This window comes from Coregonus clupeaformis, chromosome 26 (assembly GCF_020615455.1).
Source record: "Coregonus clupeaformis isolate EN_2021a chromosome 26, ASM2061545v1, whole genome shotgun sequence".
In the NCBI taxonomy this organism is placed as follows: Eukaryota; Metazoa; Chordata; class Actinopteri; order Salmoniformes; family Salmonidae; genus Coregonus; species Coregonus clupeaformis.
In genome coordinates this window covers 3,537,933-3,562,156 of record NC_059217.1, presented here as the reverse complement: position 1 = coordinate 3,562,156, position 24,224 = coordinate 3,537,933, and the positions used below count along the sequence as shown (strand labels likewise).

Here is a 24,224-nt window from a genome sequence, read left to right as displayed (position 1 = left end):
GGGAGAAAAAAAAAATCGCTTTTTGGTCTCAATTTAAGGTTAGGATTAGGCATTAGGGTTAGCAGTGTGGTTAACGTTAGGGTTAGGTTTAAAATCTGATTTTATAATTTTTTGGCTGTGCTAACTAAGTGACCACTCCGCAGAGCTGACTCCAGGTCAACGTAATTTTCCAATTTAGCTCTCCAATGCTAGCCCGTGCTCGTTATGAGGGACCAGTCTAGCAGGCTACCAGAGTCGCTCGAGTTGCATGTACTATTACCAAAATCATCATGGAAAAGTACCATGCAATCTGCAGAGCTACAATTGTGAATTAGTTATTCCCTATCTAGTTAATACTTAATAAACAGCCGTATACATTTTAAATCTGTTTTGTCTGCTGATCCACGTCATTCTAATAGCTAAAGGGGGTCACATTGGAGTAGAGCAGAGTTGGCCAAACTCTGCCTTGTTGTGGTCTCCCCTGGGTGCACGTTTTGTTTTTTGCCCTAACACTACACAACTCATCAATCGTTGATTATTTGAATCAGCTGTGTAGTGGCCTCAAGACCGAGTTTGGGAGACCCTGGAGTAGAGAAGTGCTGCCTACATGAACGAATATTAGCCTGCGAGTGAAACGCGGATTGACCACCTGGTTAAATTGAAAGGTGCGCTGAGATTAATAATATCGAATTAGCCAGGGAAACTCAGCGTTCAAACCGGGGGCAGGTAGATGTCAGCCTTCAGTGCTAGTTGGTTATATTCTTGGCTCCAGTGCGGGGTTCTAATTCTAAATGTAGATGCCATGCCAAGACATAGGTCAGAGTCTGTGCCAGAGTTTGGGTTCACAGGTCAGGGGAAGATCCCATTTGGAAACAGGTTGCCAAAGCTGACTGACTGACAGACATACAGACCGGGCTGGTACATCACCTTCTGTCTCACACATTATCCACTACATTCTGGCAGTGGTGTAAAGTATTTGTGTAAAAATACTAGTATTACTTAAGTAGTTTTTTGGGTATCTGTACTTAACTTTGCTATTTATATTTTTGACAACTTTTACTTCACTACATTTCTAAATAAAATATGTACTTTTTACTCCATTTCCCTGACACCCAAAAGTACTTGTTACATTTTGAATGCTTAGCAGGACATGAAAATTGTCAAATTCACACACTTATTAAAGAGAACATCCCTGATCATCCCTACTGCCTCTGATCTGGCGGACTCACTAAACACACATGCATCGTTTGTAAATGATGTCTGAGCTCCTGGCTATCCGTAAATAAAAATTAAAACAAAAAACAAGAAAATTGTGCCATCTGGTTTGCTTAATATAAGGAATTTGAAATGATTTTTACTTTTGATACTGAAGTATATTTTAGCAATTACATTTACTTTTCATACTTAAGTGTATTTAAAACCAAATACTTTTTGTCTTTTACTGGGTGACTTTCACTTTTACTGGAGTCATTTTCCATTAAGGTATCTTTACTTTTACTCAAGTATGACAATTGGGTACTTTTTCCACTACTGCATTCTGGGAGTAACTTCACTGGTCTTGACTGTACACATAACATTGCTATTGGAATCCACGCTGTCTTTCGATAGCTGAGGAGCGCTCAGCTCCTTTCTCATATGTCGGGGCGGAGTTGAGTGTTGATGGCGGGTCGCGTGGTTTGCTAGCAACAACGTTGAGTCCCCATCAATCGATACTTTTATCGAATACAACCACCTACGTTCCTAATTTGTGTTGCTCGGCGCAAATGCGTTTGTGCCAATTGGATCTCAGTTTATGTAGTATTTAAAGGGCGCTACGTCTCCAGTTAAGTAAAACAAATGAGGAAAAAGTTGGTGGTTGTATTCAAAAGTTTTTATTAACAGTATGAATTTCAGTACCCAGCGGAAGGACCGCAGTTAGGTACATACTTAAGTAGAGGTATGTGTTTTAAGAATGAAATGTTTTACTAGTATCGACTGATGGTGACTCAGTGTTGTTGCTGGCAAATCACGCAACCAGTTGTCAATACTCAACTCCGCCTCGGTATGAGAACAGAGTTGAGCGTTCCTCAGCTATCTTTGGACAACCTGCATTGTCATGGCTGTTTGAAAATGGGGGACATTTTAAGTTGGTCACCTTTCTGCACCGCCCTGTGCAATTCTACACATTTTGCCATGGGTGGAGAGAAGATTTAGTGATTTTTATAACTAATTTCATGCAATTCTACTCATTTTGCCACGTGGCAGAGAGGAAAATGGGCTGTTTTACAGCTAATTCCCTGTAATTCTAAACATTGTGACATAGGGTGGATAGAAATGTTTGCAGTTAATGATATGAGTGAGACTAACTAACAAAATGAAAGGGTGCCCCCGAGCCGGTAATTCCACCACGATAACAAGTTTACATAGTTGGCCACTAAACTAACTTGGCAATCTAAAAATGTTTAGCTGACATGGACTAATTGACTGACACAGCAAGATTAACTGCTGATGCACAACCACATTTAGAAATTGCACCCTCTGTCGTAGCCGGCCGCGACCGGGAGACCCATGGGGCGGCGCACAATTGGCCCAGCGTCATCCAGGGTAGGGGAGGGAATGGCCAGCAGGGATGTAGCTCAGTTGATAGAGCATGGTGTTTGCAATGCCAGGGTTGTGGGTTCGATTCCCATGGGGGGCCAGTATGAAAAAAAAAAATTTATGCACTCACTAACTGTAAGTCGCTCTGGATAAGAGCGTCTGCTAAATGACTAAAATGTAAATGTAAATGTAAGATTCATGACAATAAATGCCAAACTGCAGCGGAGGGAGGGTGGGTAATAGATTGTTAACAGCAGAGACAGAAAGCGACACATCATGTGTGGTGGTGATGATAATGAACCTGTCATCAATAAAGAACTCAAAATAAGAGAATATCAAGTGCCAACACATATCCATCCAGAAAACATGTGGGGACAGAGATCAGGGCTTATGGCTAAACCTGCAGTGAACACAAGACTCAACTCAAACCCATTCGCTTAGTCAGAAGAAGAGTGAGGCAAAAAACGGAGACATGCCCTACTACTCTGTCTATCTTCCTCCAACACCAGGAGAGTTCAACTCTAGTTATATTTTCGTCAATGAAATGCTCCACATAACTGCCTTACTCTTACCCTCTCCAGCCTCCATTCAGTGGCCTGCCTATGTGTTTCACAGCTCTATGAAAAACAATGGAAAATGCAGGATCACCCCAGCTGTCTCCCAGTAGGGTTCTGGCTGAATATTATCAGAGAGGAAGAGGCGAAGCAAGAGGTTTTACGCTCGCCAAAACTTCTTGCCTGCCTTCCTGGCTTGGGACAACGACTCCCATTATTAGGGCGAAGACATGAGCATCTCGTATGTATGTATGTATGTATATATATATATATATATATTTATATATATATATATATAATATTATATACAGATCTCTGATATTATTTAGTCGAGAGGGAGCTAGGGAGACACAGACAGACAGGATAGATGGATAGATACCCAGCCATCACCTTTGTCTTGAGACGTCTTGAGATACGCAATTGAGACGTCTCAAGATATCTTGAGATACTTTTGTTCTCAAGAAGTCTTAAGTCACATTTTGAAGAGGTCTTGAGGCACAGACTGTGTCTTCAAGACATGTCTCAAGACACCAATGTAAAATGTGACTAGTTTCAGGAAACTAGGCGTATGTCGCACGTCATTACTTCACATGAGCGGCATTTGAACGTAAACGTTTATCTTTAATCAAAATGTGTTTTTTTTGGCAGAAATGCCTTCTGGAACATGTGAACTTTATTGTGCCTTAATAACAAACTTGTATTCCATACATAAATACAAATACAATTGTTAAATTACGAGCCTACTTGGTTTAGCCACGGAAGAAGACAGGAACCTTCCCGCTAGCCATGATTGGCTGAGATAACGGATGGGCTGGACATGCCGGGACTTGAGTTTGGATTGGTTTGCCATGTAGCATGCTTCTGTCTATAACGTGAGCTGTTCAGTATATGTTGACAGTCCTTTCTACCGCGCCGTTTTTAAAAGAAATAATGTTAGCCATCGAGAACTACAAACGTTTTGCTACTTTTCTCAAAAACAATGATGTCCTGAATTTAGCAGACGCTATCGACAGATCAGTTGGAAAAAGTGATGGGCTACTTTCTGCACACGCCACGGTCAGTGTGAACCGGAGTGACTTGACACAACGCTGGCCAAACAAGATGTAGCTACAAACAAAACAGAGTTAAATGGTTCCAGTGAGCCGTGAAGCATTCATCCATGTATACGGGTAAGAGTCTAGCTACTTTCAGATATACGTTTCTAATTTTGTCAGAAAGTCGTTTTTATTGCAAGTTAAAGCGTACTGTTAGTTAGCTAGCAAAGGTTAGCTTGCTGCCTCGCTAGTTCACTTGACGTGTATGATCTGTGTAGTAATATTATTTGAATCAGAAATCCATTTGCATCGCTAGTTATAGCCTAATATTAGCTAGCTAACATTGAACCTAGTTTGTTAGCGTTAGCTACCTGCAGATTCATACTACAGCTATGACAATGTTTGTATTGGTAGTAGTATGAGTTGGGGTTATGCCGGTTCATTGTTTAGCTAGCTAGCTACCTAGCTACAGTTGAAGTCGGAAGTTTACATACAATTTAGCCAAATACATTTAAACTCAGTTTTTCACAATTCCTGACATTTAATCCTAGTAAAAATTCCCTGTCTTAGGTCAGTCAGGATCACCACTTTATTTTAAGAATGTGAAATGTCAGAATAATAGTACAGAGAATTATTTATTTAAGCTTTTATTTCTTTCATCACATTCCCAGTGGGTCAGAAGTTTACATACACTCAATTAGTATTTCGTAGCATTGCCTTTCAATTGTTTAACTTGGGTCAAACGTTTTGGGTAGCCTTCCACAAGCTTCCCACACAAGTTGGGTGAGTTTTGGCCTATTCCTCCTGACAGAGCTGGTGTAACTGAGTCAGGTTTGTAGACCTCCTTGCTCGCACACGCTTTTTCAGTTCTGCCCACACATTTTCTATAGGCTTGAGGTTAGGGCTTTGTGATGGCCACTCCAATGCCTTGACTTTGTTGTCCTTAAGCCATTTTGCCACAACTTTGGAAGTATGCTTGGGGTCATTGTCCATTTGGGAGACCCATTTGCGAACAAGCTTTAACTTCCTGACTGATGTCTTGAGATGTTGCTTCAATATATCCACATATAAGCACCCCCACAGCATGACTTTCCAACAGGACAACGACCTTAAGCACACAGCCAAGACAACACAGGAGTGGCTTCGGGACAAGTCTCTGAATGTCCTTGAGTGGCCCAGCCAGAGCCCGGACTTAAACCCGATCTAACATCTCTGGAGAAACCTGAAAATAGCTGTGCAGCAATGCTCCCCATCCAACCTGACAGAGCTTGAGAGGATCTGCAGAGAAGAATTGGAGAAACTCCCCAAATACAGGTGTGCCAAGCTTGTAGGGTCATACCCAAGAGGAATCAAGGCTGTAATCGCTACCAAAGGTGCTTCAACAAAGTACTGAGTAAAGGGTCTGAATACTTATGTAAATGTGATATTTCCGGGTTCTTTAAAATATAAATTAGCTAACATTTCAAAAAAACAGTTTTTGCTTTGAAATTATGGGGTATTGTGTGTAGAGTGATGAGGGAAAAAAAACTATTTAATCAAGTTCAGAATAAGGCTGTAATGTAACAAAATGTGGAAAAAGTCAAGGGGTCTGAATACTTTCCGAATGCACTGTATGTAGACCGACAGATTAAAAGTACATTTACATTGTAATACTTCTGACAGCCAACTTTCTAACTCCTCCCTTGACTTTTGGACTTTATAACATTCCCAGAAGGCATCGATTATTGAGTCATTGTTAGTTTTACACTTAAGACATGACTCTGCCATTGTGCTGTAGAATTTGTGAATTTTGTCTCGTATAATAAATTCTATAAATTTGTTTATACTGGATTAAGCATACATTTTTCGCTAACTGCAATTTCGTTAGTTATGTTCCAACATTCCCTCCATCTTGTGCCAATATCAGTTCTTTTTAAGTCTTGGTTCCAATAGTTTATCTTTTTTTCTAAGATATTGTCAGTTGGATAGGCTCTCTAAGATTTATTACAGCTTCCTATCATATGAATATCCTTTTCTGACTCAAATAGGATTCCCTCAAGATTGCTCTGATCGAAATTTCGCAATATAAAACTTTGAAGTTACATGTATATGAAAAGATCTACATTGGTCAATCCAAAATTGCTTTTTAATGTGGTCATGGAAATACATTTATTTCCTATTACCAAGTCATTTACAATTTCTATGCCTTTGGTTTTCCATGTGGACCAATTTATCAGTGAATTCAGAAAAGCTATCCAAGGATTGTTCCATAAGGTTGTGTTTATAGGGAGTGATACTGGTTCTTGTAGAATACGTTTCATTTTCTTCCATGTCGTTATAGTGTTCTTAACTATGAAGTTGTTAATGTTCTTAGCTTTATCCTTTGAAATAGACACATGACAAGATTCTGGGGATGTGCATGCACATCCTCAATATGTACCCATTGTTCCTCTTTAGTGCATTTAACTATATGTTGCAAGTAAAAGCCCTGGGTGGCGAGTTGATACAATTCCAAGTCGAAGGTTAAAACCACCCTCAGACTTAGGAAGATGGAAAACTTTCCTTTTTATTCTATGAGTTTTATATATGTGGTATTGTTATTGCTGTAATTATGATTTGATACATAAATGGCATTTTCTTTTCCAGCAGATTAAGGAGGAGCAGTTCTAAGTTCTGAGATCCCCAAACAAGAGTTGATCATCTGGCTGTAAAGACTTGAAGATAGCGCTTCAAACAGCGCCTATACCGCCTTTACCACACGTTATTTTGTTGCATCTGAAATTGTTATTTTGGTCAATGAATCCTGATCACTTTGATTTGGTGTGCAGTACAATTTGTGCTATGAATGTGCATGAGAGTTCTAGACTGAATGATTAGTAATAAAGAGATTCTCCAGTACTTTTGTGTACTTTTTAGCCAGTAGTTCTGAAAGTCGCACTCACAAGCCAAAAGTGGTCCCCGAAAAATGCATACTATATCACATGTGCAGATATGAGCATGATGTCATTGCTCTCTCGCTCTCTCTCTCTCTCTGCTGTGTCCACTGAGCCATTGGGCCCATCCTGTAACCTAATTGGATAACGCTGGGCAGGCCTTTTGCTAGCTGTCACTCAAATGCGAGGGGCTGAAGCTCATTGGCTAGAACACGAATTGCTAGGGATCTGGCCAACGTGGGGGGAAATGTAGGGGAAAATGGTGCGGCACAGCTTCAAGAAAACAGTTGCTTTCAACCTAGGGATTTTGTGGCTAATTGAGGTAAAACAGCAATTCTGCTCATAGATTATGCATGTATGAACTACACATTGAAAATCTAGCCCAAAGCGGGGGGTTTAAAAAATATTTTCTTAGTCACCAAAGTACCGGATTATTCTTCAATAACTAATAAAACATGAAAACAATAAATTATAAAATGTGTTGAGATGTCTTAAGACGGATTTCCAAGATGTCTATAGATGTGTCTATAGAATGTCTTAAAGTGTTGAACTCATTTTGCCCCAGGGGACGCATTCAGTCTTCAACAAGGTCCAGAGGGTCGCACAATTGTTTTTATATTTCCTTGCAAAAAACAGTCCTCTATCCATTGTTTTGGGAATTTTCGATTCTCCCTGACTGTCTTATTAGCGAGCTGGAGAGTCAAGTAACTGTATGAAAACAGGTTCATTATAATTACTACACAGTTTCGATTTGGTCATTTTTAAGTATATTGAGGTTGTTCCACCCCCCAAAAAAAATATGTGCACAAAAATAGTCTACATACGCAGGCCGTATGGTTGATACCCCGGTCTTAAGACATTGATATGATTGAGAAAAACAGAGACCGAGAGAAAAGAGAAAGAGAGACAGAAGATAGAAAGAGAGAGATGGGGGAGAGAGAGACAGAGACAGAGAGCGAGAAAGATACCGAGAGAGAAGTAGAAAGAGAGAGATAGGGAGGGGGAGAGAGAGAGACTGGAACAGTGAGAAGAGCCCTCCTCCATGTGTCTGCTTTCGGGGAAGCTAGCTGACGTGAGGAAGTGTTTAGGAGATGCTTCAGTAACAGCACAGCTTGTTTATCTGGTGAGACTTTACTGGCACATGGAACCCAGCTCTCTGTGCTGCCAGCTCTGACTCACTGATCAAGCGAGAATAACCTACATGAGTGCAGGCCAAGTTTCTAGGTACGAGGTGTGCGTGCATGCATGCATTTGCCTGTGTCTGAGTGATTTCTTTCTGACAATGAACACCCCTGAGGCCATATTCAGTATGACTCGACTGTCCCTTTCAGGCCCCCACCTACACTCGAGTCTCTAAAACTATATGGGTATACCAGCCTACAGCTTCCTATACATCCACTGCTGCTCATCACTAATCTCAATAATACATCTACACTTAATTACAAAATGACTTTCTCAAGCCGAGAGAACGCCTGCATCTCTCCCTTCTCCCTCATAGGCGGTGTTGTTGAGATAAAGGACTCATCGCGGGGAACGGCACAGACCTGTAGGTAGAGACGCTCAGGCAACTAGGGCTCCCGTTGCTAGGTAAACATCCCTACCACTCTCTAGTCTATAGCACCACACAGTCATAAGTGTGTCCCAAATTGCATCCTATTCCTCACATAGTGCATCACTTTTGACCAGAGCCCTATGGTCAAAAGCAGTGCACTACTGCATATAGGGAATAGGTTACTAATTGGGACGCAACCATAGTCTCCGCACCGCTCTGGCTAGCTGCTCTGACTGTTAGCATGAATCACACTCCAACATCTGGTTTAACGTCCTGGGAAGGAAATCTCTCTTTTTTTGGTTTGGCCCAGTGTGTGTCTGTGCGCGTGCAGAGTGTGCCCATTTGGACTGACTCTCTCTCCTCCCACTCTAGTCCGCCATCCTCCCCTCTCAGATTACAGCGGTTGCACAATCCATTTTGGCAGTCCCCTCCTCATGCTGCAGGCCTTAACAGCAGCGTTGTGGATATAGATGGTGATTTACAGGCTAACCTTTTGTTCAACTATGGGGAATGGGCTAAAACAACTTCTCTAGCACCCTGAGGTGTGTGTCTGATAGCCAAGCTTGAAGCTGGAAATAAAATAAAAGTACTAAGAAAGTTATATACTAAATGTGGTACACTGACAACATTAAAAAGAAAAAAGGGTAGATTGCTATCAAAGTGGAATTCATAAGAGTATTTCAAACCATATTTATTGCACTTGGAGTCAAGGAATTAAAGTCCCACTCCAGCTATTTTTTTTACTTTTCCCATTGAAAAACGATATTCCAAGTATAGATACAGTAAAGTACACACACTTAAGGTAAAAAAAATATGTTTTGAGCAATGCGAAATTCAAGGATTTGGCAATTCAAGTAGTTGGTCTGATGGTGCACCCTGATGTCATCTGCCTCACCCTTGCTTGCGGGAACAATAAAGGCGCAATTGAGAACAAACGAGTAAAGGCCCACCCCCCACTTGTGCCATGTACCACCTATTGAGATGTGGCTTTTGTTAAGTAAATCAGGTGATCAATGAGGTTCTAAGGAAGCTGGAGTGGGTCTTTAAGTAATTGGTTACTCACTTGGTTTGTCACGTTACCATTGTCTTTTAAAGCTCTTAAAATAAGATATGAGTGAATCCTGAGCCCCATCTATATGTGTCGGTCATCATTCCAAAGGCAGCAAAACAGAGTGGGGCAGACAGACAGACAGACAGATGGGAAGAGAGACATCAAGGTGCTTTGGGTAAAACTTCAGAGAGAGTTATGGCTTGTATCCTGGATTGCATTACGATGAGAGAAGATCCATCACAGACCAATTTAAACATTACGTAACTAAAAGCACTCCTGACAAGTTTACAGGGCAGATGTGACTCTTCAGGATAGAGAGCGAGAGAGAGAGAGAGAGACCGAGACACAGAGAAACAAGAGATTTTCACGTCTTTAACACCCCTTAGTTAAATGACTGAGACAATATATAAGAGTATGATCTTTCATCATCAGTAGGATATTCACACTTACAAGACTTCACAAATATTACTCCTGTGGGAAACCCTAAACCTTGTGATGATAAAGACGTGATCTAAGACTAACTGTGCTGGTCATTTATTAACTAGTGTGGTATGTTTAAACATTTCAAGAGCTATGGATTATAAGGTTCTAGCTGCAAGAGGATGATTCTGAGATAATTGGCTTTAAAGTTCCTAACCCTCATTGGTTTGAATGGCGTCAGCTGTTTTTATCTTGTATTCTTTTGAACTATTGAACTTTTAGAGTACATTAGACATTGAACAAAGCAAGGCTATGTCAATAACTCAATTTCAACAAAAATGCAGATAGAACCTTATAGTCCCAAGCTCTCGCACTGTTACTGTGTGTGTGTGTGGTTGTGTCTGTCCATCTGTCCGTCTGTGTGCGTGCGTCCATGTGTATGCTGTGAGGTGTGAGGTGCATTGGGACATTAGGAAGGCCTCAACAGAAGTGCCTCAAGAACGCACATATTTACTTTATGTAAGAACTATGCAGGAAATGCCAGAGGTGGTCCTCTGTAGCTCAGCTGGTAGAGCACGGCGCTTGTAACGCCAAGGTAGTGGGTTCGATCCCCGGGACCACCCATACACAAACAAAAAAAATGTATGCACGCATGACTGTAAGTCGCTTTGGATAAAAGCGTCTGCTAAATGGCATATTATTATGATATTATGTGTAAAGTAACTAAGTAAAAATACTTTGAAGTACTACTTAAAAGTTACACTAGAATTGTATTTGTCACATGCTTTGTAAACAACAGGTGTAGTAGACTAACAATTTCCGCAACAACTAAGTGCGCTGAAGCACAAGGCTAAACTTATCAGCTGATTTGGTCCCGTACCTACCACGCTCTAACAACGTGAAGTGAAACCATGCACATGCGCAGATACTGTGTGTGACTGTAAGAGCGAAGTCTTGCATCCCGCTCATCGCAATATCTGCGGAGCTGCTCGTGGCAACGTCATTTAGCAGTCTACCTTTAAGTAGTTTTTTTGGGTATCTGTACTTGACAATTTATATGTTTGACAACCCTTACTTTTACTCCACTTCTGTACATTCCTAAAGAAAGTATGTGCTTGATGACAGCTTTGCACACTATTGGCATTCTCTCAACCAGCTTCATGAGGTAGTCACCTGGAATGCAGGGCGGCAGGTAGCTTAGTGGTTAAGAGCATTGTGCCAGTAACCGAAAGGTCGCTGGTTCTAATCCCCGAGCCGACTAGGTGAAAAATCTGTCGATGTGCCCTTGAGCAAGGCACTTAACCCTAATTGCTCCTCTAAGTCGCTCTGGATAAGAGCGTCTGCTAAATGAAAAAAATAATAATAATAAAAAAATAAACAGGTGTGCCTTCTTAAAAGTTAATTTGTGGAATTTTTAAGATAGCCCTATTTGGTAAAAGACCAAGTCCATATTATGGCAAGAACAGCTCAAACAATCAAAGAGAAACGACAGTCCATCATTACTTTAAGACATGAAGGTCAGTCAATACGGAAAATGTCAAGAACTTTGAACGTTTCTTCAATTTGCAGTCGCAAAAACCATCAAGCGCTATGATGAAACTGGCTCTCATGAGGAGCACCACAGGAAAGGAAGACCCAGAGTTACCTCTGCTGCAGAGGATACGTTCATTAGAGTTACAGTGAGGGAAAAATGTATTTGATCCCCTGCTGATTTTGTACATTTGCCCACTGACAAAGCAATGATCAGTCTATAATTTTTATGGTAGGTTTATTTGAACAGTGAGAGACAGAATAACAACAAAAATCCAGAGAAACGCATGTAAAAAAAATTATAAATTGATTTGCATTTTAATGAGAGAAATAAGTATTTGACCCCCTCTCAATCAGAAAGATTTCTGGCTCCCAGGTGTCTTTTATACAGGTAACGAGCTGAGATTAGGAGCTTAAAGGGAGTGCTCCTAATCTCAGTTTGTTACCTGTATAAAAGACACCTGTCCACAGAAGCAATCAATCAATCAGATTCCAAACTCTCCACCATGGCCAAGACCAAAGAGCTCTCCAAGGATGTCAGGGACAAGATTGTAGACCTACACAAGGCTGGAATGGGGTACAAGACCATTGCCAAGCAGCTTGGTGAGAAGGTGACAACAGTTAGTGCGATTATTCGCAAATGGAAGAAACACAAAATAACTGTCAATCTCCCTCGGCCTGGGGTTCCATGCAATATCTCACCTCGTGGAGTTGCAAAGATCATGAGAACGGTGAGGAATCAGCCCAGAACTACACGGGAGGATCTTGTCAATGATCTCAAGGCAGCTGGGACCATAATCACCAAGAAAGCAATTGGTAACACACTACGCCGTGAAGGACTGAAATCCTGCAGCGCCCGCAAGGTCCCCCTGCTCAAGAAAGCACATATACAGGGCCGTCTTAAGTTTGCCAATGAACATCTGAATGATTCAGAGGAGAACTGGGTGAAAGTGTTGTGGTCAGATGAGACCAAAATCGAGCTCTTTGGCATCAACTCAACTCGCCGTGTTTGGAGGAGGAGGAATACTGCCTATGACCCAAGATCTCCATCCCCACCGTCAAACATGGAGGTGGAAACATTATGCTTTGGGGGGGTTTCTGCTAAGGGGACAGGACAACTTCACCGCATCAAAGGGATGATGGACAGGACCATGTACCGTCAAATCTTGGGTGAGAACCTCCTTCCCTCAGCCAGGGCATTGAAAATGGGTCGTGGATGGGTATTCCAGCATGACAATGACCCAAAACACACGGCCAAGGAAACAAAGGAGTGGCTCAAGAAGAAGCACATTAAGGTCCTGGAGTGGCCTAGCCATTCTCCAGACCTTAATCCCATAGAAAATCTGTGGAGGGAGCTGAAGGTTCGAGTTGCCAAACGTCAGCCTCGACACCTTAATGACTTGGAGAAGATCTGCAAAGAGGAGTGGGACAAAATCCCTCCTGAGATGTGTGCAAACCTGGTGGCCAACTACATGAAACGTCTGACCTCTGATTGCCAACAAGGGTTTTGCCATCAAGTACTAAGTCATGTTTTGCAGAGGGGTCAAATACTTATTTCCCTCATTAAAATGCAAATCAATTTATAACATTTTTGACATGCGTTTTTCTGGATTTTTTTGTTGTTATTCTGTCTGTCACTGTTCAAATAAACCTACCATTAAAATTATAGACTGATCATGTCTTTGTCAGTGGGCAAACGTACAAAATAAGCAGGGGATCAGATACTTTTTTCCCTCACTGTACCAGCCTCAGAAATTGCAGCCCAAATAAATGCTTCAGAGAGTTCAAGTAACAGACATCTCAACATCAACTGTTCAGAGGAGACTGCGTGAATCAGGCCTTCATGGTCGAATTGCTGCAAAGAAACCACTACTAAAAGGACACCAATAAGAAGAAGAGACTTGCTTGGGCCAAGAACCATGAGCAATGAACATTAGACCGGTGGAAATCTGTCCTTTGGTATGATGAGTCCAAATTTGAGATTTTTGGTTCCAACCGGCGTGTCTTTGAGATGTAGAGTAGGTGAACAGATGATCTCCGCATGCGTGGTTCTCACTGTGAAGCATGGAGGAGGAGGTGTGATGGTGTGGGGGTGCTTTGCTGGTGACACTGTCAGTGATTTATTGAGAATTCAAGACACACTTAACTAGCATGGCTACCACAGCATTCTGCAGCAATACACCATCCCATCTGGTTTGCGGTTAGTGGGCCTATCATTTGTTTTTCAACAGGAAAATGACCCAACACACCTCCAGGCTGTGTGAGGGCTATTTGACCAAGAAGATGGAGTGATGGAGTGCTGCATCAGATGACCTGGCCTCCACAATCACCTGACCTCAACCCAATTGAGATGGTTTGGGATGGGTTGGACCGCAGAATGAAGGAAAAGCAGCCAACAAGTGCTCTGCATATGTAGGAACTCCTTCATGACTGTTGGAAAAGCATTCGAGGTGAAGCTGGTTGAGAGAATGCCAAGACTGTGCAAAGCTGTCATCAAGGCTGTCATCGAGGCGTCTGTTTCTCAAACTAGACACTAATGTATTTGTCCTCTTGCTCAGTTGTGCACCAGGGCCTCCCACTCCTCTTTCTATTCTGGTTAGAGACAGTTTGCGCTGTTCTGTGAAGGGAGTAATACACAGCGTTGTACGAGATCTTCAGTTTCTTGGTAATTTCTTGCATGGAATAGCCTTCATTTCTCAGAACAAGAATAGACTGACGAGTTTCAGAAGTTATTTGTTTCTGGCCATTTTGAGCCTGTAATCAAACCCACAATTGCTGATGCTCCAGATACTCAACTAGTCTCAAGAAGGCCAGTTTTATTGCTTCTTTAAATCAGCACAACAGTTTTCAGCTGTGCTAACATAATTGCAAAAGGGTTTTCTAATGATAAATTACCTTATTAAAATGATAAACTTGGATTATCAAACACAATGTGCCATTAGAACACAGGACTGATGGTTGCTGATAATGGGCCTCTGTACGCCTATGTAGATATTCCTTTTTTTTTTATCAGCCATTTCCAGCTACAATAGCCATGTACAACATTAACAATGTCTACACTGTATTTCTGATCAATTTGCTGTTATTTCAATGTACAAAAAAATTGCTTTTCTTTTGAAAACAAGGACATTTCTAAGTGACCCCAAACTTTTGAATGGTAATATATAAATAATGGAGAGAAAAAAATGTTTGGGGGAGGGGTTGGGGGCACCACCGCCTCACACTGGCTGCGTGCTACGCCACTGCTTGTAACTGTAAGTGAAGTATAACGACAAGAAATCTAAGATGTGTCAAATGAATTATATCCAGCTCAGGGCTCCAGCTATGCATTTGTTTGCTAACTTGCTTGCTAAGTGGCTACATTTCAAGATAAAGCTTCTTGGTTACAGCAGAGACATTCAATCCACTCCTTGATCAAGATGCCTGTTGCTTAAATTGTTTTGTGCATCATAAAATATATTAATAGTGTCCCTTGTTTGCATATTCGGTAATACCGTATACCCCGGTATGGTACAGAAACGGTATGAAAGTCTGGATACCGCCCAACCCTAACTCCCATACACTTTCCCTGACACCCAAAAGTACTTGTTACATTTTGAATGCTCAGGCAGGACAGTAATATGGTCACTAACACACCTATTAAAAACTAAACACAAATACTGCATTTGTAAATGAGTGTTGGAGTGTGCCACTGGCTGTCCGTAAAAAATAAAAATAAAAACATTGGGCCGCCTGGTTTGCTTAATATAAGGAATTTGATGTATAGCATTTACTTTTTACTTAAGTATGACAATTGAGCTCTTTTTCCACCACTGTACTGAAGTACATTTACGCAAGTTGTATTTTACTGGGTGACTTTCACTTTTACTTGAGTCATTTTCTATTAAAGATGCACTATGCAGAAATCACTCCGCCATTTCCTGGTTGCTAAAATTCTAATAGTTCGCCTAATTTCAGTTTATGTGACAAAACAAGCAAGTATAATTGTACCATCTAAACCACTGTGAAATATATTTTCCATAACCTAAAATATTGTATTTTCAGCTGTTTGAAGCTGGTGTACAAAACCAAAAGTAAAAGATGTACAAATTAAACTTAAGAATGGGAAGCATAGAAATAGCGCACATACCAGATCTACCACTTCTTAGACTTGCTTTCAATGAGAATGACAGATTTATAACTCACATTTTTATGTCAATTTGGTCAGGTCGCCCAAAAAGTTACATATTGCAGCTTTAAGGTATATTTCCTTTTACTCAAGTATGAACATTTTGTACTTTTTCCACCACTAGGAAATGCAACAATGCTGGCAGCTGAGTGCATTTGGAAGAATTTAGTGGAAAACATCATGCGTGAGCTCATTGTGTCAACGTGGGAGAGATAGCGTTTGCTCCACTCAGATCAGATACAGCCTGGACCGCTATTGTTTGCTATATGGTCAACATCAAGTCTCTGGAGAGAGTGGTTACTGCCTACAGAAAATAGTGCAAAGGCTGTAGTCAAAGCTGATGTGTTATGGTAAGTTCTTTCCTACGATGATGGTTGTTATCAAAATGTTCCACTTCAGGCACTCACAATAAAAAAAAACGAAGGTTTTTTATGTTAGATCACACTTTACAGGCCGTATAGGGCATTCATCGATTCTTACTAAATAACATAAATGCTTCACAAATCATTTACAAGCATAGTCATTACATAAAAGGTCATTACTTCCATTCACTTATGAATGATTTCTGAAGAATCTACATAGGTCTTACAAGGAGTTCATGAAGTTTGTTTAAAGTGGGACCCAATGTTGATAAGCAGACTGAATCTTCAACATCGGACACCCTTCCTACAACCAACCACAGGTTTTCTGAAAGCGGCATCCTATTTGTTTGCTTGTTGTTGTTTTTCTCTGTGGTCTGCCTTGCCAAATGGCTGTAAATCACAGTGCTTTTGGCTTCGTCTGAAGGCAGATACATGTGGAGGCATCATGGAGGCCTTCTGGACCTGCTGTAAGATTGAAGCTGTCAGCACTTAACACAAATCTCCCTGCCTGAGCCCTGCCTCAACTCTGTCTCAGCCCTGCCTCCTCAGCACGGCCTCAGCTCCAGCCCTGCCGCCTCATCCCTGCCTCTGCCCTGCCGCCGCAGTCCTGTTTCAAAACTGCCTCAACCCTGCCTCAGTCTCAGAGCTCTGACAACCACTCTCTGCTCTGGGGAGGCTTGCCTGCCTGCTGGGAGGAACAGTGGAAATTCCCAGAGTGTGTAGAGATTTGTTATTGCCTGACAAAACAGGCAACACTAGGCTCGTCCTGACGAGGCCTGGAGTGCAAAGTGTACTTCCAGTTCCTACGAGTGAGTCCACTGCTTGGCTGCCTTCCACAGTGAAGCCTCAATAGAATTCAGCATGCATGTGTACTCACTCAAACAGAAAAACATCTCTCTCTAAACACTGTTTCCATTTCAATGATTGCTACAGCATTACCAAAAGCCCTTATTCTTATCTTTCTGAGAAAACTTGTAATAAAAAGTATAGCCTGTAATATATCATTCAAATCCCTATGTCTACAGATATGCAGCCAAACATAACTTACCTGCAAATGCTGAGCAGCAGAATGCCAGAAGCAACAGGGGTAGAATGGGTCTGTCTGCCATCAGAGTATTGTAGTAGTACTGTAGTAGTACTGTAGTAGTACTGGCCTACAGCTTCTCCAGAAAAGGACAGGACGTGATCACTGGCCGGCCTTCCCTTCCTCCTGGTTCTTCACGAGGACAACTCTTCTTCCACCTCACAGTCAGTCAGTAGAGAGAAACCTCACAGGAGCTCCTGCTGCAAAGTCAATGAGATGAAGTAGAGAGAGTTAGACAGAGAACTGTGGTGCCTAACCGTTCAGCATGGCCAGAGTAAAGAGTCAGAGTGGGTGTCTCAAATGGCATCCTATTCCCTGCATAGTGCACTACTTTTGACCATACCCCTATTGGCCCAGATCAAAAGTAATGCACTATATTGGGTGCCATTTGGGACACAGAAGTGGTAAGTAACAGAAGGGGCATTAGGATCTAGTTCCCTGTGGGACTGATGAGAAGAGACATGAGAGAGCGGAGAAAGAGTGAAGACAGCGGCCTGGAGACCAGGAGGATTAATCTCATAGTGATAATTAGACGTCGTGTGAGTTTAGGGTCCCTGTTCTTGGTACCCATACCAGCCACCCACCTACCCCACCACAGCCCATGCCCGGTCAGTTAAAGAGGGGTGTCTGAGGGTCGAGGAATTTCTGGGTGGCTGGTGGGTGTAAAAACCCTGTTTTCTGAACATGGTATGGGGGGGGGGGGGGGGACAGATTTCAGACAGTTTAATTGAGATCGTTGGGAAAGACTGGATCCTCCACCGGGGTCTTGGCTAAACTGCTTAGCGCTGGTGGGGTCGACCGCGCTGCTAATCAGCATGACCATAGCTGAACTGTTGAACTTGACAGGTCTAACTAAGCCCACATACTGCTAGCCAACCCTCTCTAACAGCGCTAAGGACCAGAAAATCCTTATGTCTCAATTTAATCCATTGCTATTGCTTCATCTTAACACAATAACAATAAATACTCTCAAATGAATTAATGGATAATCTAATGGACCATATAATGTCCTGATAAAACAGAATATAATTCATTAAAAACTTCTGTTGTCTTTTTACCATTATGTTTAATTAAATGCTTCTGTATTGTATTTCTAAACCACTGGTTCTCAACCTCTCGCAACTCAAAGCTTTGATGTCAAAAACGGTAATAACAAATCAGTCTTAAAAAAAAACCTTATCAGTCATTTTCAGAAACACAAAGGCATTTGAATTAGACTGGTGGTCCAGTCTGTTTGTGTTTTAGCCAACTGCTCTCTGTGTCCATTTGTTGGCATGCCAAAGTTGTATTTGGGTGAAACTGTTTGTTAGTTTTTTTCAAAACATTATGAGCAGACTTAACTTCTGTTTTAAAAGTAATATGTTGAAATATTTTGTCAAATAATAAGTGAACAGTAAGCCTGCCTCAGTCTCACCATCACATCAGTCAGAAAAGGGGAAAACATTTTTCATAGCTCATTGAGTTGTTAGGATTACTCTATAAAATCAGAGGATTCTCTGAACAATAGTGCCGTAATGCAGCACACACAGGAACGCAACACCACAGCACAGCCATTCAGATTATGACCCCAGTGCAGAGTCCTGACAGGCCAGAGGCCAGCCCCAGTGGTTTCCTCTCTCTGTAGAGACAACACAGACCTGATAAATGCATTGTGCTCTGTATTTCTCTACTCTGTATGTAGTATGCCTTTTCATGTGATGATCTGATGTGTCAACATCAGAATTTAATTAAAATGTTCATGCTTGTTCCCCTTAGACTTACCTGCCAGCCCACCTCAAAGCAACATGAGTACAGAATCTATCCTATAGAAAATGTAATAGTTGGGCCAGTGGCCAGCAGTGCTCGTGGACCATGGCAGGTGTAAGAAGACATGCTGGTCACCTGGTGTGACCGCCCGGCCAGTGATGAGATCAGAGAGAGAGAGATGTGGTGATGTTACAGATGGAGCATCTCTGTGTTTTTCCGACTACACACCGCTTCACCTTTCCACAGCAGCATTCATGGGAGGAGAGCTGTACGGACGGAGGCCTAAGGAGGGCTAAGGTGCATCGCTGCGCTCCACAGTGCAAACAGCTGCTGGAACAAAGGGCCTTTCAGACCCTGGCGGCTGCATGGGCTGGGAAGTCATTTTGGAGGATCACGACAAATATTACACTTCCAGCTCGCCGGGCGGGGCTAGTGCCTTCTTTTGATTTGTGGGCCCCTTTCCCAACGCCCCCCTTCATAAGTGGAGGTAAACTTTGTCCCTCCATTCTCCTCTCTAGGTCAAAGACCATATCAAAGGGAAAGTAGATGACAAGATATTATTCACACGCTGACCTCGGCCAGGGCTGAACTGTTTCGCGACACCACAGAGTACAGAGTGGCCTAGAGCAAGGAGAGCGAAACAAGAGAAAGTGCTGAGAAAAACAAACGGACTGAAGGGTTTTTGCGTCCTCCCAGAGATCAGATTGATTGTTGTGACAGTTGGTTCAGCAGCACTTTCACTATGCCTAATTGTTGCCAGAGGAAAAAAGCACTGGCCCAGCCTATAGCGAAAGAGTCAAGTCAACCATTCTATGGGTTGATTGCATGGGTCTGGACTCTGGATTCAAACCGATGCGAGAAACTGACAGACTTTTTGTTGCCGTAACAGTAGGATCACCTCATGTGACTCTTTAAACTCTAGCCGTCCATCCAAGCAGAGCTTCCATTTCATTCTGAGCTGCTCTGGAAAAAACATTAGAAACACTGCAAACCCCAGACTGAACATAATAAGTAGCTATGAAGTACTCTACACTGTTGCAGCGTCAGAAGAGCAGAAATGCCACATGGTTTACAAAACAGGCAGAGTTGTTTACATAAACATAAACTGGGGCCTCCCGAGTGGCGTAGCGGTCTAAGGCACTGCATCGCAGTGCTTGAGGCGTCACTACAAACCAGGGTTCGATCCCAGGCTGTGTCGCAGCTGGCCGCGACCGGGAGACGGCGCACAATTGGCCCAGCGTCGTCTGGGTTAGGGGAGGGTTTGGCCGGCCGGGATGTCCTTGTCCCATCGCGCTCTAGCGACTCCTTGTGGCGGGCCGGGCGCATGCACGCTGACTTCGGTCGCCAGTTGTACGGTGTTTCCTCCGACACGTTGGTGCGGCTGGCTTCCGGGTTAAGCGAGCAGTGTGTCAAGAAGCAGTGCGGCTTGGCAGGGTCGTGTTTCAGAGGACGCATGGCTCTCGACCTTCGCCTCTCCCTACTATCCATACAGGAGTTGCAGCGATGGGACAAGATTGTAACTACCAATTGGATACCACAAAATTGGGGAGAAAAATAGGTAAAAAGTATGAACGAATGTACTACTATGGCCGTATGTAGCAAGCGTCTAGGTGTAGGAGTGCTGATCTAGGATCAGTCAAGTCTGTCCATGTAATCGTATTCATTGTGATCTAAAAGGCAAAACTGATCCTAGATCAGCACTCCTACTCTGAGATGCTTGAAACATATGGCCCTTGGTCATGTCTAAGCCTAACCCAAAATGATACTAAAACAGTTTTAGGCATCCCTAGTAGGCAGATCATTAATCAACAGTGTGATAGAGCTGTTAATGTAAGTCCCTCCTATCTAACAAAGGGAAAGGCTGTGAAGGATGTCCATTGCCGATCGCAAACCACCTAGGGACCAGTTACTTGCATGCTCTGCCACCCTTACGCCGGATCAAGCATAAATCACCTATTAAATACGGCTAATGTCACCTATTAAATACGGCTAATGTGTCTGAATGAGCATCCCCAACCAACTCATCTCAGCTCATTACTCCATCTGGACATTAGTCCATCTGGAAAACTACCCCTGCAGAATATGAACTGTTTCTGCACTAGGATACTGAAAAGTTTCATAACCTAAAATGACACTCATTTTGGCTGCATTTTGGCTGGCTGGTTCTTCAGACTAAACAAAGTTCCGTTTCTCAATTGCGTAAGACACCGATGATGCAGACTAGAGTAACTCCACTTGTTTATAATAGAAAATGTGGTCTTTCAGAAGAGACCAATCTTCCCTCCCCACATCCCCTCCACGTGTCAATGCAAGGATACACTAGGGATGCATGTCTTAACCAGCTGTGTGTGAGTGTGTGTGTGTGCGTGCGTGACCGGGACTGACCAGCTGCACACTCTCCCCATCCATCTGTGTACTATTTACTATGCCTATGACCCCTGAGTGAGTCAACCCACATGCAACACACATACAGCCAGACCCTCCGCTCATACACTGAATGTCGTCAGTATTAGTGATGGGGCGGGGGGGTCGATACAGTTACATATCGGGATATTATTTTTAACTATATATCGTATCATTTTGACAATGTCGCAATATAATTTTTGTGCTAGTTGGCTGTACCTGCACCAAAACTCCAGTACTCTTCCTTTATAGCTTGTTCTTCATCTTACATGTATTGTTAAATAGGGAGCAATTTGTTTTCAGCAATTTTATTTCCATGATTGATCAAAACTCGTTTTCTCATGGCTCTCTCTTGTCCCTCTGCAGCAGACATATGGTGAACAATATGTTTGGAATAAAATCATAGTATCGAATCTCAATACATATAGAATCGTGAGAATTGCAATACATATCGTATTGGCACCTAAGTATCATGATAACATCATATTGTGAGGTCCATGGCAATTCCCGGCCCTAGGCAGTATTTGTGATCTATAAGAGTGAGTCACAACTGAGTACATACACACAAGCACCAACAAGCACATATTCCAGGCATTTTCCCTGGCCCTGCTTCACTCTCTGAGTCAGTTCAGTTATATAGAGACTGAGGGCATGCTTTGTTATCAGGCACGGCCTCACCTTGTGTGTTTTCATCACCTCACTTAAGGCATGAGTCACAGGTCTCTCAACCGTCTCCCTACTTCTGACACCATGGAATAGGTTCAAGCCCTTACCTCAGCTAACAAACCCAGCTATCAAACATATAGCATTCAAACATTGGCATAACAATATAGTTGCTATCAAACATAAGTATGTCTTATTATACAGTACAATGGGCATAGCTTCACCTGATTAACACAGTATATCATGCCCCAAACTCTGCCTATCATGCCCTACTAAGCTGCACAACAATAATCCTCCACAGAAATCGCTAAAGCAAGTCTTTAGAATGCAATTAAATCAGCTTTCTGACACAGAGCACGATTTGAAATCGAAAGCTTTTTTTTTTGCTCATGTTTTAGAACTACATTAATTCCAACTTTTCCCATATCAGACATACTATATCTCGGATATTCTTTCATCATAACAAGGGAAACAGTTACTGTATGTCCACTTTCATCAAGTCAATAATATTATTATGATGCATATCAAGGGTTTCTGAAAACGGCTCCTAAAATGACAAAATCAGCATTAGTTCCAGAGAACTCAAACTAAAAGGAAGATACTGTACATGCATACTGCAAAGGTAACAATCGTTACTGTAAATGCATTCACATCCTATTGGAAGTAAGTTTGTATCATGCATTGCTTTCACATCAGTGATGCCACACAACTTGTTGAAGGCAGGGATACACAACAAAATAACACATAAGTGTGATGTTCAGCACTAAGATGCTATAGGCCTATCTGATTATGGCAGGTCAGTAGTGTAACTTTGAACTTAATTCCCAATAGTGATCCTCTCACCTTGTTGTCTAAATCAAAGGTTGCACAAATAAATTGCCTAGTCTAATACTAATTTAACCTAATATCATATTAAGCCTACATTACTATGTTTACAATGTGAATATTTAATTTAGTTATAAACCATTAATTGCATATTTGAAGCAACAATGGTGACACATCAATTGAGAGGTGATAGGTAGCTGTAGGTGTGTGGAAAGACCATGCAACTGCCATGTGTGTTTGGTTTTGAGAGCTTAACAGTTTCAATATACTCAAAATGTTATGTTCGCAAATAGCTGTTGGGACAGTTGTTTAGCCATGACAGCATGGGACGTCATACAAGTAGATAATAGGAAAAACACCCATAATGCTGAATTTCATGTGTGAATTCATTCGAAGAACATTATGCGCAGCACTTTGCCGTGTTATCAAATAAACAATCAAAGCAAATGCACTTTTTGGTTTGCGAGTGTGTCACACAATGGACAACAATTTTCACTTGCAACCATAGTCTATCAAAGAATATCAGACATAAAACGCGCCGCATTTTGTATCCAGTGAGGGGATGTGAGCCACGGACACAATAATGATTTGCTCCAGAGTCAGATGTGTTCAGAAGAAATGCAAATAAGTATAATATAAACATTATTTTCATAAAACAATTATTACGTAGGCCATAGTCATTTTAATTTTTTCTGCCTGTACGCTAGCATAACACGTTGGAAAGCTTGTAACACTTCAAGAAGAACTCTGACGTAGCCTACCATGCAGAATCTCCAGAAATGTCAAAGTAAACTTTGTTGGAAGTTGTTGCTTGCCTTGTAGTGGTTCGAATGGATGCGAAATGTATCCTGTCCTTTCCTTGGAAAAACATAAAAACACAACTGCGTCCTTGCAAAACAACGTTAGTTGTCGGGTTACAGAATTTGCCAAGTTTATGAACAGTGAGTTCCCTACTATCGCTTAAAAGTTTTAAATAGGCTACTTATCCCCGTTTTCACTAGGCACTTCATTTTGGGGGTGGGTCTTGTGGTAGGAGGAGGGTGAGAGGTAGATAGCTACATCAATCAAGAGACTAACGGTGTCATTGGAGAAGAGCATACAGTGTGGCCCTGCTGTCATTCAAGTGAGTATAATTATGGTCCAAACAGATTGCACATTATGGCATTAGACAAACACAATATAGCCTAATAGACAGACCTCGACTAACCGGTGCCCCCGCACATTGACTCTGTACCGGTACCACCTGTATATATCCTCCCTACTGTTTTTATTTTACAGCTGCTCTTTAATTATTTGCTATTAAAATTTTGTACTTATCTATTTTTTACTTAACACTTTTTTTATTTTCTTAAAACTGCATTGTT

General features: G+C 41.9%; 1 protein-coding gene across 1 annotated transcript in view; it reads right to left on the bottom strand.

Annotated features, from left to right (window-relative positions):
- The window catches only part of LOC121540519 (transforming growth factor beta receptor type 3), a 114,232-nt gene extending 90,385 nt beyond the window's left edge, over nt 1-23,847 (bottom strand). Inside the window, exons 1-2 of the mRNA XM_041849453.2 lie at nt 23,622-23,847; nt 17,188-17,423 (exon numbers count right to left, since the gene is read on the bottom strand). Of these exons, the coding sequence (XP_041705387.2) occupies nt 17,188-17,248 (61 nt within the window). The 5' untranslated portion in view covers nt 17,249-17,423; nt 23,622-23,847. The remainder of the gene's footprint in view (nt 1-17,187; nt 17,424-23,621) is intronic.
- Nucleotides 23,848-24,224: the final 377 nt, after the last annotated feature.